General features: G+C 37.1%; 1 protein-coding gene across 2 annotated transcripts; it reads right to left on the reverse strand.

Moving 5' to 3' along the window:
* Positions 1 to 172: 172 nt before the first annotated feature.
* Positions 173 to 3,086, reverse strand: LOC129449035 (uncharacterized). Of its 2 annotated transcripts, XM_055211787.2 has the most exons (5): positions 3,030 to 3,086; positions 2,747 to 2,806; positions 2,447 to 2,638; positions 1,908 to 2,346; positions 173 to 424 (listed from the first exon to the last, which is right to left on the reverse strand). In XM_055211787.2, the coding sequence occupies exons 1-4, from the start codon at positions 3,046 to 3,048 to the stop codon at positions 1,937 to 1,939; spliced, it is 681 nt and encodes a 226-aa protein (XP_055067762.2). In that variant the 5' UTR covers positions 3,049 to 3,086; the 3' UTR covers positions 173 to 424; positions 1,908 to 1,936. The 2 variants fall into 2 exon arrangements, with proteins under 2 accessions (XP_055067762.2, XP_055067761.2); XM_055211786.2 differs by having other exon boundaries at positions 173 to 2,346.
* Between the last annotated feature and the right edge of the window lie 9,798 nt (positions 3,087 to 12,884).

Here is a 12,884-nt window from a genome sequence, read left to right on the forward strand (position 1 = left end):
CAAAACAATAATCCTATAACTTTAACCGCATAATTTATTCATGCTGCAATGCAAGCTGGACGCCAGCAAAGCCTTAACAAATCCGAATTATTGTTAAATATTTTAGTCTAACATGTATGTTGTTACTATACAGTATATGTCAATTCTAAGTTATTTTATTTACATTATTTGTGACTTAAAAGTCTGCATTGTATGTTTCTCCGCAATTAGCCAGCGAAGAACGTCTAGGCTATATTCCGATTGGTTACTGGCGTTTAGCTGCTGCTTGCCGCTGAACCGCGTCATAGCTCATTACCATAAAGTTGAGCTTCTTTCAACTTTCTGATTGACGCTCTGGTCACTCAAAACGTGATGCCAATGGATTTGGGGCTCCTTGTGGCTAATGAGTTGTTTGCTTCCAGGTGTCTCTGTTATTTCATGCCCCCTGCAGGGATGTAAAAAGAAATCAGAAGTCAGTAAAAAGATAGTTAGAAGTTAGAATTTTTTGTTTGCCAGTATGTTAGTGAATAAATCAATACAAATGATTAAAGAAACAAGAAGACTTGATGAAGAAATAATGTTGTAAAATAAGTTGTAATAGTATTTAGGTTAGGTTTAAAAGAGGTCCAGGTTAGGAGCTCAATTGAATAAGCTGTTGTCTTCATGTCTTCAAAGTTGTAATGTAAATCTTTCCTTCCAAGCCAGTCATCTGCGTCTTTCCAGGTCACACCCCAAAACCTCTGATACGTCGGTACAGATCAGTAGATGTAAGCTTTAGGAACTCTGTTAGCTGGTAACTATTCTTCCTGTAGACATGCAGTCTCTATCCCCTGTTTGATCTTTTAAATATCAAACAGCTTCCTTCCAGTCCCTGCTATCTTCAGCCGATATTGTGCCGAAAGTTGTGGTAATAGCTGTCCAAACTCACAGTTGCCTGATTTATCAGATGATTATGACACAGAGGGGAAGAACTAAGCAAAGAACAAACCAGGAACTGATATAGGGGTGCCAGAACCAAGAACCACAGAGAAGGGGTCGAGGATCCAGGCTGGATTGTAAATGAGCCCTATTGTCTCTCCAGGCAGGGAAAAGTGTTAACTCTTCTTTCTCAAATTTCTCGGCATTCTCTTTCTTGAATGTTTTGTATTCAAATGGCCACAACTTCTCTAAATCTTATCAGATGTCCATGTGTTACACATCGTTGGAAAGCTTAGAAACACTTTCAGAATCTGTGAATAACTCAAAATGCCCCAGATCCGACGTGTGTCCCTACTTTTCGTGACTGGTCACATTTGTTCCAAATTTTAGTTCATTTGACTGAATCATTTCATTCTGTATTTCACGTATTTGAGGACGTGAGCGCTCTACCATTACAGACACATGTTCTATAACTTCTTGAAAGTTTTGGTTATGGATCTGGTTCATTTCGTTTATTGTTTCACGTACTTGGAGTCGTAAGGGGCCTATCATTTCAGTCTCAGGCTCATGCCTAGCCCTTACAGTACGCATTTCTTGACATCTATGTAAATCATCATCTGAACGCACTCTTTTACCAGCCATTTTCAAAATTATTTAGATCTTCTCCAGGATTACACAGATTTTTCTCTGATTATACCCAAAATAGCATTCCAAATTAACGTTGGCCAATGCCAATATAGCCAAACAAAAACACTTACATTACTCTTAACCACAACAAAATTAGCTATCCAAAAACATATTTAAAACACATTTAAACCAGCATCACAAGATGTCCAAAAACCTATTTTAAAAACCATTTAAAGCAGAATCACAAAATATCCAAAACATATTTAAAAACACATTTAAAACAGCATCACAAAATATAGAAAAAAAACCAACAACAACACGTATTTTAACTATAAACCAGCAACGTGTGAAATAGCATGATTAAGATTTTGAAGCAGAATTACCACACTTCTATGGATGTCGAGATATTCTCTCAGGGTTTTGTCAATCGGTCAATCAATACTCTGTTTATCAAATTTTGTTTTTCAGACATCTTCTGGAGCGCATCAAATATTAGTCTGCTCAATGCTTCTTGATCTGTAGACCTCTGAATTACTGCAGCGATACCTTCAGTCTGTCTTTTAACTTGCGCAGTCAAACCCAGCAACAACTCATTGTTAAGATTATCCTGATTTGCAGGTAGAGATTGTTCAAAAGTCACAGAAGGCTCATCCTCAACATCGGCTCCAACCACTTGTGGCAGATTAACCACCGCAGATGTATGTGGGTCCAAAGACGATGTCAGGACGGTAGTATTATCCGGTACTATCGCATCACTGTTAGCTTCTGAGACCTTTGCCAGCGCAGCAGACCAGGAATTTGTGCCAGCTCCTAGCAGGTTTTCTGTATAGAAATCAGTTTAAATACAGTAAGATTAGTACACTACGGCATAGCAGTATTTAAACATAGTAAATCGAATATTTAGCTACATAATCACACTTACCAACTGTTTTTTTTAAATCTGTGGCAGTATATTGAGGTTCCGCTTCAGGGACTAGTGTATTGTCCGGACATGTCCTTTTATCATGGAGAATAGAACCGGCCTGCTTTCGTTTCCGACTAAGACTAAGTCTTGAAGATTTTGTAGAGGTATTCTGTGGTGCAAACCCTGGCTGTGTAACTAGTAATGCTGCACCTAAGTATAAAGAAACAGAAAGAAAAGTTTTTCAGACAGAATTTAGACACATGTAGCATTCAAAAATACAGATTAAAGAGAAGTAAAAAAATCACATATTATAGTTACCTTGCAGTTCACAGGCACCATTAACGCTTTGAGAGCCCTCATTTATTGCTGGGGCATTTACTATTTGGTATAAAAATGGTAAAATGTAAGTATCGCATTTTGAGAAAAAACAGAATGTATAATTAAAATAACACCGTATTATCTTGCAGAATATATATATATATATATATTTAAAATCCTGTTAAATGTTAAAAATAAAAACAAAATAAGACTGTTTTTACAAATGAAGATAACTTGGTATATCAAACTTGATAAATAAACATATAAAACAAAAATAACTTACCAGTAAGTCCTGAGTCCATTGTTTGAAAAAACAAGGCTGCTTTAATATAACCGAGAGAGATGTTAAAAATCAGTAACTGCTGTAAGGGCCCAAATGAGACCCCGATCTTTTGAACTACGGAGGCGGGGCTTGCCAGACTCAGTGGCCGTACCCCACATATTTGCATGGCATAGTTCACTCCCTATATTTTATTATGTTATTTTTTTAAGTTTAACAAATAAGATTATCAACCAAAAATATAAGCTTTTATAGTAAATTATAAATACTTATACAATTATAATGTAAAGAATATATTTTCATCAAAACCGGTGGGGAAAAGAATGAACATGTAACTTTTTAGACAAGTCTGTAGTTAAAAGGTTGTAATTACTAATCACTGTTAAAAGAATAATATATAATTTTATTTAAAATCATACTATATTAACATTTTAAACACACATTGTTTACTATTATAACAATGTAAAAAGTCAAATGGTAGAACATTCCTTCCACGCAAGCTTATAGCGAAATGTGTATGACTTTATTTGTATAAACTTCTAAAATACAAAAGTATAAGCAGTGCTATGCTTACATCTACTTTTTTTAAATTAAATTACACACTGTAAAAAATTAGCTGTAATTATGCAGCTGGTTGCCAGTAACTTACTGTAGAAGATAAATACTGAAAATGTTTCATGTTCATTTAACTTTGAACAAACTGTTGCCAATAAATAACATAAATGTAAAATCTGCAGTAAGTTACTGGCAGCTAGTTGCCAGTAATACCCAGTAATACTGTAATTTCTACAGAAATGTTTTACAGTGCATTTAAACATCACAAAATCAAAATATCTGTTTTCCCCAAGAAAAAGTGTATGTTTAATAAAGGGTGATTTAAAATATCAAGCAGAGAGCCGTTTGGCAAGAGTTGCCAGTAAGTCTGAAGGCATTGACACCTCTATTGTAACTCCTTGGCTCCATATTGGATGAAGACGACTGTATTGGTTGAATTTAAATATCAAGCAGGGGCTGTTTGGCATGAGTAGCCACTAAGTTTGAAGACCTGGACACCTAGCATTGTTGCGAAACATTGATCTAACGATCTAGACCATTGTAAAACCATGGCACCATTTTGGCTGGAGATGGCAGAGACTGGAAGGAAGCAATATTTAGGCATCATGCAAGGGCAGAGACTGCATGTCTACAGGCAGAATTCTTAACACCTAGCAAAGTTCCTAAAGCTTACATCTATTGATCTAACCTATTGTAAAACCATGGCACAATATCGGCTGAAGATGGCAGGGACTGGAAGGAAGCTGTTCGATATTTAAAAGATCAAACAGGGGACAGAGACTGCATGTCTACAGGAAGAATATTTACCAGCTAACAGAGTTCCTAAAGCTTACATCTATTGATCTGTACCGACGTATCAGAGGTTTCGGGGTGTGACCCGGAAAGATGCCGATGACTGGCTTGGAAGGAAAGATTTACATTACAACTCTGAAGACATGAAGACAACAGCTTATTCAATTGAGCTCCTAAGCTGGACCTCTTTTAAACCTAACCTAAATACTATTACAACTTATTTTATTTAACATTATTTCTTCATCAAGTCTTCTAATTTCTTTTAATCATTTCACACCTAGGTGTTAGGTTGTAAATCAAGGGGTCATAAGTCATATTTTGACAAATGGTATATCTTATTTTCTTCTTGTGATCCATGACAATGAGTACCCAATTATAAAAAAATATAACCATTTAAAAAAGCAAAAAAATACTTTGAACACCAAATGCATCTGCAATTATTTAATCACGACCACAGGACGATAAACAGTTGTTCTTATTTTCCTAAAGGAGTCATACCTCAGGAAACCATTTATCCATGTACTCTATATTTTACGAGCTATGATCATCGCATGAAAGAGTTTCTCATTTTCTGTCAGTGTCCACGCCGGGTAAAGCCAAAATTAGCAACAATGAAAGCCATAATTGTGCTGACCATTTCTCTCACATTAAAGGCGGAGTGCACAATGTTTGACAAATGCTTTAGAACCTACCAAAACACACTTTTACTGCCAATTAGCAGTAAGGGGCGTGTCTTAAGGTGATTTCAAATATCAACATTGGCTTTCAAACATTGTGCCCTCCGCCTTTAACAGAAAGTGATCTCAGTAAAGATATTCTTATGGTTTACAGCATAAATAGGGGACATGGTTATGCGAACAAAAAATATGGTCTGCATCCGAAAACTTAGGCTGCTGACTTGATGCCTCGCTGCCTTATGAGGCAATGACTTCGAAGGCATGAAGGCAGGTCAGAGAAACACTTTCGGACACACTTCAAAGGCAGAGTGTTTGAAATATAAACAGAAAGTTCCTTTGTGATAACCAATCACGCTAGAAATGCAATTAAAAGGTGTAAAAAGTGCTCCTAAATTTGTGCTCCAGCTGCTTTCTTGACCGGCATTTTATTTTTTCGAACTCGACCAGGCTCGACCAATCACATTCCCCATGCACACACACACATAGAATTGTAGGACAAGATCTTAGGAGTCAGGAAGTAAACCTAACATTGGATTCGGACATGCCTTGATGCCTTCCTGCCTTGGAATGCTGCAATTTAGAGTTTTCGGACGCAGCCATAGTCTTGTGACTCAGCAAAAGAAGTGAAAGTGTATCTGGCCAATGCTTAAAATTCACAAAGATCAAATCTCTGCATTTTGGAATGACTTTTATATGCAGTGCAATGCAAATGTAATATATTACAAACAATGGTCTCTCAATAGACCACTTTGCTCAGTCAATGTGTGGAACTCATCACACAGCACATTAGAGCATTAAAATATGCTGTCAAACTAAAGAGTCTTTGGGGGAAGAGAGCAGGCTGTGGATGGAGACAGATACCATCATTGGTTTAATAGACCAAACTTCTTCTGCTTCACATGATCATTTTCTGCTGAAGGCCAGATGTAAAGGAAAATTTTGTAATATAGTAGATGATTATCTTATTCACTAATTTGTTATTTATTTGACACATTTGACACATTTGTCACACATCTTGCTCAACTGCTGAAGGACTCCTCAGAAGTATCTGAGCATCTTTCCTTATGAGCGCTCAAACCTAGACACCGCCTTTCATCTGAATAATCATGTCAATTTAATTTGCCGAATGGTCTGCACATGATTAGTTATAGTCGTGTGCTCTCAAATCACTTTGAAGATGTCATATGCCTATTAGTATGCGTTACAAGAAGTCAACCCACCTCATGATAACCACAATAACCTTTTACAACTCCATATAAAAACATGTTCAAACATTTTGTGTGTGCATTCTTGCAAAAAAGTAGCATCAGGGCAACGCTCCATAACCTTGAATAAAGATCTCCCCAAGCTTGTTAGCACCAGTCATCTTCTTTAAGAGCCTCTCTTTTTCAACCTTCACGTTATCTCTCTCTCTCTCTCCCTTCTTACCTCTCGTCTCCCGCTATCACTCTGTGAGCAGACCGGCTCAGCTCAAGCGTAAGCTCATTGAAGCGAAAGTCAAGCCGCCAAACAAAGAGACAAAGCATCTAGCGGTGCCAAGCCATGCACCCACACACAGAACAATAGCCTCAGCACTCACTTCCCCAGCATGTGGCCTGTAAAGCTGAGAATTTTACCAACGCTGATGGTGCGGTGGGCACATACAAAGCAATGGCATGGGTAAGTAGGTGGTACTTATGCTGATCATACGGTTTCATCACTGTACTGTAGGATGATAAGAGGTACATGCGTGTATCGTAGTGGAGGAGGCATAGGAATTTTGCAACAGGTGGAGAAAAGGTTTAGGGCTGACTGTGGTGTCCGATGATGGCCTTTGCAATAAAAAACATAATATAATGTTTATTTTTAAAAAGTGTGATCTGTGTCAAAGCAGTGCTGGAGAACAGTAGGTTGTAACATGGATCGTTTGACAGGAAAATGGGAAATGACTGCTGCCTTAGGGTGAATATCAGCATCCATGTCACACACACAAACCTTCTACGTATATGTGATGTCTATTTTACAAAAATAAGAAAGTGGAAAAATAAAGCATTATTTTTTTGCAGATATTGAGACATATGCCCCTATTAAAAGTCTTTCATTGATAAAAAGTTTAATTGGATTTTAAATATATTGATACCAAGAGTTAAAGTTCTTTAAATGCAACAAGTTCAAAATCATTCAAACTAAACTTTTCAACAAAAATGTCTAACACACATACAGAAGAACTTCTCTCAATGGGCCACTTTGTCTTCCATTAATGATAATAGCTTATTTTATGGCGCCATCAATTCATCTCCTGAATTCAAATGGCTTCTTTGCAAGATCTTAGTCATTTTCACCCAGTGGCAGTTGGGGGAGCAAGAGAGCCAGAAATCAAGTTCAACTGAATGCAGTTTCAGTGGGGTAAATTTTAGCCCTCCTATGCCTCGGGGTATTGTGGAAGACCTACCCACCGGAGCATTTTGGTGATGTTTTGGAGCTGATGCCCTTTAAAAGGCCACAGTCAAGTGACACAGATAAATTTCAGGGCAAGTTAAAACAACGAAGCAGGGGTTAGGTCTGTTCCGGCCATTCTGTAAAAATAACAAGTTTCTAGACACAGCTAAATATTTTTCTTGGTACCTGAACAGGTGAAGTAGAAATTTCTGAAGACTGAAATAACACTTAAAGGGATAGTTCACCCCAAAATGAAAATGATGTCATCATTTACTCACCCTCAAGCAGAGGCGTCATGCCCATTCAAGCTGAGGGGGCACCTGCCCCCTTGGTTTTTTGAGCCAATGGATTTTGCATCCGACCTCAAAATCAAATAAGCGTCCATTAATCTGTTATTTGACTTTTAATCTGTTTAATATGCACAATATTATACATTCTGTGCTGCATCCTTGTCACTTTTCTGAGATTTTCGCCGTTTTGATAGTGTTTTGATCATGTTACATTACTTTTATTCTGGCGGCAGCTGGCGCTGCAGTCAGCGCAGGCGCAGACGTCATCAGCGTATGGGCGCGCTCACGAGCTCTCTGCTGTTGCTGGCTTGCTGCTGCATTTGGCTATCTGAGGAATTAAAACGTGTTAGAAACGCTCACAACATTTCCAAACCCCAGTACGGTAATGTGCAGTTAACCTCCTCTGTGTAGAAAATGTATGGTTTTAAATATGACCGTCTCAACGTTATATTAGTAGAGATTCATCTTCTTGGCAAAACGCCAAAGTTCGCCAGAGTTCACGCGGGCGCGGAATCTCACATGCTCACATATAAGGTAAAATTTAATGCAAAAATCCGTTCCTCTAATAATTTTATCTAAACATATTTTTTAAAATTATTATTGAACATTAAAATCAATCACGTGGCTATAGCTTATGTCATTTTCGTTGTTTTTATTTTTTATGGATTAAAAATTACATTAATTTTATATGATGCAGTTGTTGTGCAAAATGCATAATGACACAATTAAATAAGCCATTAAAACTTAAATAAATAAAACATGCCGTTTCAGATGTAAATATGATGCAAATGTGTCATTATTCCGATTGAATAGTACTTGATATGAAAGTTAGTCATCACTTTTATTTTGGAGGTTTTTGCATGAAAGCAGGGGTGAAAAAAGACTGAAAGCTCTATAATATTTCGTTTGGTGTCTGTGTACTGTATGCACAAATTTCTGTGAGCTGTTGACACTGTGCCCCCTTAAAAACAATTGGTGCATGACGCCCCTGACCAGAAACATGGACAGGTGACAACTTAATCATGTTGCATCTACAAAGACATCCAGAGACACACCACACGCGTGGCATTGTGTTACTCGCTCTAGATTACTCGCAGGATTTAACTTCGTGTCATGCGAATTTTTCGCTCGAGTTGAATATTTTCAACTTGGGCGAAGACGCGCTTGAGGCGAATAGCGTTTGTTTTGGCAGCAAATGCGCCACCCATATCGCGTCATTTGCATCGCCCCACGCGAGGACGCGTCTTTGCATTGACTTTGTGTGTATTCTACTTGCGCAAATCATTGAAATCGTGTCTTATGTGAACCCACAGTAACAGCTAGATCTGTCTAAGAAATAGACAATTCAAAGCCATGATCGATCAACCCAAGTATCTTCACTGATAGATATAAGCCAGATGTAATATATAGATATAATACCAAAAAAACAAAGAGCAGGACTGATGGAAAGACAACTCTATCTTTTAAGAAACATTTTAAAGACACTGGGACTTACTACAGTAAAAATCTTGAAAGCTGAAAGCCTGCGAGAAAAATGATCATGGATCAGTTTGACAGGTAGCAGGAAACAAAGATTTCACAGCTAGTTTAACATCTAATATCCCATGTTTTCACTATAAATGTCAGAACAAATCTTTTATTATTCATTCATATTGTAACATCATTCATATTTGCATGATTTTCTCTAACAATCTTTCCTGGATTTGCCACCTGCTCTCGGACAACTTACAACTCCCATATTATAAATGCAGGGATGCAATTTACACCTGCTCTCAATATTTCTTAGAGTCTGCTAGTTCATACAGATATATCTGAGAATAAACCATATTTAAATATGTCAGGGTTTACAAAGCTTTGGATGTTGATGTTATGAACTGTTTAAGCAAACAACAAAACTAAACCGTGTATCTAAACAGGGAAAAAATTAAGGACTCCAAGATCTTGTCTTGCTCTGGTAAATTGGTCCCAGCTGAGCTGGTTGATATATTGTTGCTGAATGATCAGGTGCAGTTGAACAAATTAATACAATGTTTCCAATTTAGAGATGAAGCACTACAACGCATTATCATTGTGTTACACCGCAGACGATTACTTTGTTTGATAAAGTCAGGGTTGTTAAAGTTTATTGCAAACACATTTAGCTATGAGCAAGTGATTTGTTGTACAGGCATCCATTAATATTAATGTAATTCATAATGCATAGCAGGTTTGATGCTTTAAAGGAAGTTCAAGAAAGAGAAAAAAAGGGATTCCTGGGATTTGTAGTCGTTTCTGGAAAAACACCAAAATATTGATGAGTCATTCTGCACTATACACAGATATTTGACCAATCAAATACACTCAAAAATGATAATGACCAAATAATATTTTTTTACATTTTAATCCTTTAATTTTGTATATTTAAAGGCTTTTTTGCGCTGCTCCGCATCCATGTGTGTGATAAGCAAACGCGCGTTGTCGTCACGTTTATAGGCGCATATTCCTAACGCTAGTCTATTCCTAGTCTATTTTAGTTGCCTCAAAATAGCAACGCCCCAACAATGCGCCTGAACACACCTCGTTTTCAGACCAGAACGCCCATGGGCGCAAAATTGGGCGCAAATGCATTTGCTATTTAAACAACATGGCGCTAAACATGAAAATTATAATTGCGCTGGGTTAAAAGTGGCAAAAGAGAATTGCGTTGCGCATTGCGCTGCATTGCGCCAGGTGTATGATAGAGCCCAAATTCTGTCTAGCTAGTAGTGCAGAAAAATGACTAAAACTGCAGAAACTGATACTTCCTGTGATGAAAACACATTGATGTCATCTATAACGATCTCTTTCCCTGCGTCCCAATTCACAATTAGGGCAATATCACATCACAATCACTCTATTGTTAAACAAGCTCACTTCCTATGAAAGTAAACACATGGTCACCCCGCCGAATTGAGCAGGACTGCAGGTGGGAAACTAGAGGCTAGAGGCTTTTGTAGGTCCCTTACCGCACCCTACTACGCATGTTAAATATTTTCACAAGTTCCAAACTCGCCTTCATTTTTCTCTGAGGAGAAGCGAGCAGGAAAGATAGCTATCATGAACGAGCATGTTTCATTAAAAAGAGGCTAATGGGTACTCTTTGAAGCTTCGCCAATGGCTCTCTCGTCAGCGATCGCTGCACTACACTGATTGCTTCAGCATCACTTACCGTCACATTAACACACCAGCATGTGCTGCCTCCTCTGAACACGGCCTGATAGGGGTGCGTCAAATTAATGAAGCAGTGAAGATCTGCTCTCTTTTCTGTAGACTTGAAAAGCTCATTTAGTCCTTTATGACTTGGATGTGTTCCTTTGGATAGCTGGCTCACGTTCAAGGGGAGGGGGTTAACTTTTGCTTTACGGGACCGTCACCGATAGCTAAAAGCCAGCTGTTTGTTGTTTGATGTGTTTTACACTGCTGGGTTATTACTTAGCATAAGTTAATAAGGTACTTCTCGAAGAGTTGAACTATGTTTACGAATCTGAATTGAAAAGCACACTGGACCAGACATGCTTGGAGTTCTCTCACATGCGTGTTTTATTTTTAAAAACCATTCCTTGTTGAGATTCCTCTGCTTATAAAAAATGCAACTTTCCACAAGTACTCTACAAAATTAAGGGCCTGAAATTCAGAAACTTTTTAAAGTGTAAGCAGGGGAGAGCAGGGACGAGAGTACCATTTTTAAGTAAAACTCAATTTTAAAAGATAATGTTATAGACAGAGATATATTTTTGCTATGGTCAGTAACTCACAAGTGTGGTCTATCAATACCAGGTGGAGTTTTGAAAAAATGTAAAACGACTTCTGTATAATTTCACTTTGAAAATACAGTAAGTAGCGCATTGCTACTTTTGACCCTGACAGAAAGTAACAAAAGTAACACACATGGGTCAAAAGTAACACAACAAAACAAGAAAGTTTTTTGTGTTACACTTGTTTTTATTAAAAATACATGACTATGACTCATTAATATGTAACTGCAAACATATTTTGTCATTTATCTTAGTAAAAAATTATTAAAAATACATTTTATTTAAAATTTCAGTTTTATCAAATGTTTCAAAAGCAACCAACAGTACAAACTTAAATTGTTGAGAATAAAACATTTTTCAACAGTTTGAACACTATGAAAATGAAATTAAATCAAATTAGAATAATAAAAATTTTCAACATATAGACGGTTTCAGCAATAACAACATAAACAAGCGGTGTCCGTGGTCAACACGTAACTTCCGGTAAACTCGGCTAAGAATAAATAACAACACAGTACTTTAAACATAGTTTATTTAACAAGCAAAATAAACAACATGTAGATTACCTTGAAAACCAAAACATTTGTTATTTTCGACGAGGTATTTGTTCAAGAGTTCAGTTTAGCAACTAGTCAGACCGTTAAAAAACCTTAAACCGGAAGTAAAGTTCGGACCAGATGCGTATCGCGTCACTGCACGTGCGTCTGATGAAACCGTCTATACAACAGTATTAGCAACAGGGCCAAAAGTAGTTACTACGTTACTTTTGTCCCAACAGGAACTCCTGACATTTAACTTTAGGATGTGTTAGAGCACTAAATAACCTGTAGATTGATCAGTACTTTAACACATGAAACCAGAAACACAATGCGTTATAAGAAAAAATTGCCGCTTTTGGAATTTACTTATCATGGTTGAAAGCACCTTTCTGGATCTACAACGGTAAGTAAATAATATGATATTTGTCAGGTCTGTCAAGGATTTGTGTGCTAACGATGCTGTCATAGTTTGGTATGCAAATGTTATCAGGGCTCGATTTGTTACTTTCGTCCCACATTACTTTCTTTTTTATTATGATTTATTTATTGAATTTTTCACAACAACAAAGATAAAAAATCTATATAAGATTTTTTTAAATAATAATATAATAAAAAGCACAAAATAAAAAAGAAACAGACAAAAAACAACATTAACACCAACACAAAATCCCTCACATACATATAACAGAGCTTTATATCATAATACAAAAAAGGGAAAAATAACGATGATACCAGTTGAAAACTGCAAAACCACTGAAAGTGCAGGGTTGGGTGTTCAGTCATTCAATTGAGACTGCATCCAGCTGCAGAGATT

This window comes from Misgurnus anguillicaudatus, chromosome 10, assembly GCF_027580225.2.
Source record: "Misgurnus anguillicaudatus chromosome 10, ASM2758022v2, whole genome shotgun sequence".
NCBI classification, from domain to species: Eukaryota; Metazoa; Chordata; class Actinopteri; order Cypriniformes; family Cobitidae; genus Misgurnus; species Misgurnus anguillicaudatus.

Bases quoted from the DNA above. Each gene is read 5' to 3' on its own strand.
- LOC129449035 (XM_055211787.2), bottom strand. The intron at 2,639-2,746 runs GTAACTATAATA...CTTTATACTTAG, and splicing joins TGGTGCCTGTGAACTGCAAG to GTGCAGCATTACTAGTTACA. The intron at 2,347-2,446 runs GTAAGTGTGATT...ATTTCTATACAG, and splicing joins AGATTTAAAAAAAACAGTTG to AAAACCTGCTAGGAGCTGGC.